The 4,773-nt window shown below is 46.3% G+C and overlaps 1 protein-coding gene across 5 annotated transcripts in view; it reads right to left on the bottom strand.

The window, feature by feature from the left end:
* Cerk (ceramide kinase) overlaps positions 1–4,773 on the bottom strand; it is a 35,957-nt gene that overhangs the window by 12,521 nt on the left and 18,663 nt on the right. For all 5 annotated transcript variants that reach the window (XR_004518089.1, XM_033766174.1, XM_033766175.1 and 2 more), the window contains 2 exons: positions 1,887–2,012; positions 661–724 (listed from right to left, as the gene is read on the bottom strand). Coding sequence is in view for 4 of the 5 variants with exons in the window: in XM_033766174.1 (XP_033622065.1) it covers positions 661–724; positions 1,887–2,012 (190 nt within the window). In the remaining variant the exon portion in view is untranslated. The remainder of the gene's footprint in view (positions 1–660; positions 725–1,886; positions 2,013–4,773) is intronic.

Here is a 4,773-nt window from a genome sequence, read left to right as displayed (position 1 = left end):
GGGGAAAAAAAAAAAAAAAAAAAAAAGAAAGAATGAAAGACACAGACAGATCTGAGTATAGTCCATAAACTTGGAAACCAAAAGCAACAACATAAGCAAAATTAAAAGACACTTTCAAATCCAGGAAAAATATTTGCAAAAAATATGACAGTAACTATGAATCAGTTAAATGTTATGGTACATCCAAAGAACAGGACATGATAAAAAATAGGTCTTTAATGACAGGGGAAGCTGCTCAAAATATAACAGGAAAAGCTGGGCATTGTGGTGCACATGGGTAATCTCAGCATTTGGGAGGCTGAGGCAGGAGGATCACTGTGAGTTCGAGACCAGACTGGGCTATATAGTGAGGTCCAGGTCAGTCTCAATTACATATTGAGACCCTGTTTCAAAAAACAAAAAGAGAACAGAAAAGCAGGATCTAAAATCACAGAAAGCAACACATCTCAACTTTATGGGATCCTGTACACTTGACTGGTTTTCTCCTGCGTCCACGCAGAGCTACATGAAGTCTTGTGAGAGACTGAAAGGAAAATGTAGCTGCTGTCCGGGAGCAGAGGTGGGATGTCCCACCTTTGTTTTCACTCTGCAAGGAAAGGGAGCCAACCCAACGTGGAGGGAGGTGACGGCGTGTGACAGAGATGCGGGGCTCTTACTCACCCATCATACTGGTCCAGGCTGATCTCATAGAGCGTCTCCTTGGCTTGGTTAGCATGCTCAGTGACTGTGGGGAAAACAACAGGACACTGTACAGACTCTGTTCACACCTGCGGGTCCACGTAAGACGCCAGTTTAGTGGTGAGTCCTGAAGGCCTTGGGGAGGACTTCTGGGAAGATGTGCTCTACTGGGTGAGATCTGACATTCTCGGCTCTTGACTGTCAACAAATCCTTTCTTCCTAAGCAACCACAGCTTCTGTTACACTTTTTCTTTATTCTAAGCTTACTTTCAAAATATTATGAAGAATTAGAATGCGGACAGTTAGTCTCTGCAGCCAACGTAAGGAACAAAGCTCTACTGAGACTCCTCTGCACACACATTTTAGGTCCCTGCTTTCCTGAGATGTCACTGTCACTCTCACTGAAAGCTCTGTAAGGCCACACACAGTGCTCAGACCTCCCGAGGGTGCCCACAAGTGCCATAGGGTGCCTTGGGCACCCCACACTCTGCTCTCGTGGAAAGTGTGTCAGTCTCGGGTACAGTGACTGTTTCTAGAAATGATTTAGAAAACAGAATTGTGGGCAAAAAATCTTTCTTTTTTTAGGATCTTGACCTACATGGCTGAGTGGCTTTTTAATCCATAATATGAAACCCACAAGGCCCCAAAAATGCTGTGCCATGCACAAGGCTTGTGTTCTTTTTTTGGTACTGGGGATCAAACTCGGGTCCTTGCGCTTGCAAGGCAGGAGGCGGAACCACTGAGCTAAATTCCTGCCCCTGTGTTGTTTCTGAAAGTGGCATCCAGGGTGAGAGTAGTTTCAAGCCACTGATTTCTTGTGTCTCTTCTTGCAACAACTGTAGAAAGATCTGCCCCTTGTCTTTGTCCTTGTATCTTCCTGAGTACTTTATATGCTAAGACCTAGCTAGCTACCAGTAGAAAAGATGACACTATTTATTTTGTATTCTTTCCATTCTGTCAGTTAAAAATTCTCTTTTGTTTAAAATAACCCTAGAGAATACAAATCTTCTCTAATATATACATACAGGATACATAGTTTGTTTTGAGTTCTGATAACAGGTCCTCCCTATGTGGTCCAGGCTGGCCTTGAGTTCATGGCAGTCTCCTGCTCCGCCTCCCAAGCGCTGGGCTTACAGGCGGGCGCCACCACGCCTGTGACTGTCTGAATCTTGCACAGGCTACTTGTGCCCCTTCCGAGAAGGCCTTACCGATGATGTCTGTGGTGATGGACGCCAGCGAGAACAGCGGTGCCACTTTCCTGTCGTATATCCGCTTGCCTTGTCTCTTCCCTCCAAAGGGGTTGATGAAGACCAGTAAGTGCTTTGGTCTGCACGCTGCAAACAACCACACCAGGGAGACTGTAGTGAGCACCACCAAGTCAGACTCCAGACCTGACCCATGAGGGCTTCGCAATGCTGCTCTGTGTTACTCCACAGAAACGTTTACAAATGTTAAAGAACTGGGACAGGAGTTTCCCCGTGCTGTTAGTGTGTTGCCATGGCAGTGCCTCCGCACCTCCACTGGGCAGAACGAGGACCCCGGCTTTCAGCCCGGACAGACACTCTGCTCAGGCCTGAGGGGTCAGTTCTGGGTGGCTGGGGTTCCTCCCGCTCCCAGGAAGGAGACGAGCTGGGTATGAGTGTGCGAGTGTGAACCAGACATTCCGAACGGAGCTGGGGAAAAAGCAACAGACACAGGAGGAGGAAGCCTGCTGCGGGGACAGGAGGGCAGGAAGGAGGGGCGCATGGCTTTGGCCTCTGTCCGTTCTGAGACCCCACCTGAAACCTCTGCCAGGGCTTCCTGAGGCCCTTAACTTCTCAGGACAACTCCCACATTTCCATTTTGCTCTGCTCAAGTGGAACTGGACACTTAACACATGTAACCAACAAATCAGAAGTACCAAGAAAGTTAAAAACATGTGTCCACCATTGCCAGGACACACCTGTCCACTAAAGCACCGCCCGACAGCCAGAGTGGGACTGTGCTGCCCGGCCAGCGACAGCGAGTCCACGGGGGAAATGGCCGGACCTCAGGGGCTCTGCAGCCGGGACAGGGACAAACAGCAGACACCACCAGCAGGTGAGCTCCAGAGGTGCCACGATGGGCTGAGCGCTGGAATTCAGATCAAATGCTGCCCCCAGGTGCTCCTGGTGAGGGTGGGGCGGCCAGTAAAAACGATGACCCATTAGTGGACAGAGGGAGGGGCGATGGTCAGACCGTGACTAGGCGTGAACCCCAGGGCCTGTGCGGGGAGGCCATGAGTGAGCGTCTGCCACACGATTCGCTCAGGGTTTCTGTGGGTGTCACAGGGCTCCGGAGGAAATACTGGGGAATGTCACGAGAGAAAATCCCACAAGGCCAAGAGGCGACAAAAAGTGGCCTTTTTGAAAACATTCATAAAATTGCTAAGCCCCTAACAGAACTGGTAGTGAAAAAGGGACGAAACACAAGTAGCCAATCTTGGGAGAGGAAGAGGACGCCACTACGGAATCTACAAATATTAGGGAGAAAATGAAAAGGGGTATTGATACATTCACGCTGGCAAGTCTAAACTTCCACAAAATGCACACACTTCTCAGAAACCATGATTCACCAGCAATGTCAGAAGACACAGAAATTCTGATATCTAATAAAGAATCTGAAGCCACTAACAAAAACCTTTCCACCGACAAAACCCAGGCCACAGTGGGTTCGATGTGTAACTCCTCCCCGCCAGCAGGAAAAAACTGCCTCAGCACCATGGGAGTCCTCCAGGAAGAGGTCAGAGAGAACAGCCGGGGGCTGCGTGTGAGGTCCCTGTGACCGACAGCAAGACAGGCACGGGCGTCCACACAAGTCACAGGCCCGCTTTGCCTTGCATACAGGAAATATCAGGAGGGGAATTTCTGGGCTGCATAAAGTGGGCTTTCTCCACCAAACCCAACTCCCATTTAGGTCTTGAAAAAACCAAAACCCTCAGAAAACTAGGATTAGCAGGGAATTTCTTCCTTTATTTTTATTTATTTATTTTGAGACAGGACTCACTATGTAGTTCAGCCTGGCCTTGAATTCACTAGGTAGCCCAGGCTGGCCTCGAATTCCAGCAATCCTCCTGCCTCAGCCTCCTGAGCATTGAAAATATAGGCATGCACCACCACACCTGGCCTCTTTAATGAAAATATAGAAAAACCTAAAAACACTCTTTTTTTTTAAGTCCTGGGAATGGAATACAGGGTCTCATAAATGCTAGGCAAGTGCTGCACTACTGAGCTATATCTCTTGTCTTTTTTATTTCTCAGACAGGCACTTACTATGTTGCCCTGGCTAGCAACATGGAACCTGCAATTCTCCTGCCTCAGACTCCCAAGAATAAGATACACCATTAATGGTAGGATGTGAAAACTCTGTCCCTGAGGTCGAGAGTAAGACAAGTGTGCGCTGGTCACACCAGTAGTCCATACCTGGCCAAAAATTAAGACAAGGGAAGAAGCTTGTATGTCTCAAAATTGTACATTAACTAATCAAAAATCTCATTTAAATATTTAATTGGATTTGATCACAGCACATATTCATTTATAAATAAACACTCTTTTAGACTGTGTCACTGGCTAGCTGAAACAAAGTTTCTAAGTATAGCTATTTGGCTCAGATAATTCTGTTTCATTCCGATTTTAGGAGTGTTTTAGAAGTAACTTACTACGACAGCAGTCTCAAATACACGTGTTGGTTTCTGCTATAGTTCCACCCTGTTCAATAATCAAAATGAATAAAGATATTATCGTGGGGTTATAATTTTTCAAAGCAAACTGGTCATCCAGACTGGAACTTCAGAAAGTCTTGCTTTCAAATTGGTTTTGACATACTGGCTAGAATGCGCTGCCTCTTAAGCACATTATCAAATCAAAAGTAACAACATTTATTACTGTCTTATGTTTATACTGACGTTCTAAGCAGGAGCTACACAACAGCACAAAGAATCTCTTAAAGCTGGTGCTTTCATATATCTTAAATGTATACACTCTGGTTTCTCTTCAGACCGTATAAATCTCTCACCTTTTAAATGTATGTGTAATATCATGTATTCAAATCTAACTATAAACACATTTCAAATCCAAA

This window comes from Fukomys damarensis, unplaced genomic scaffold (assembly GCF_012274545.1).
Source record: "Fukomys damarensis isolate Sample0158 unplaced genomic scaffold, DMR_v1.0_HiC HiC_scaffold_19, whole genome shotgun sequence".
In the NCBI taxonomy this organism is placed as follows: Eukaryota; Metazoa; Chordata; class Mammalia; order Rodentia; family Bathyergidae; genus Fukomys; species Fukomys damarensis.
Note: the sequence above shows the minus strand (reverse complement) of the source record. Positions and strands in the feature narration are given on the sequence as shown.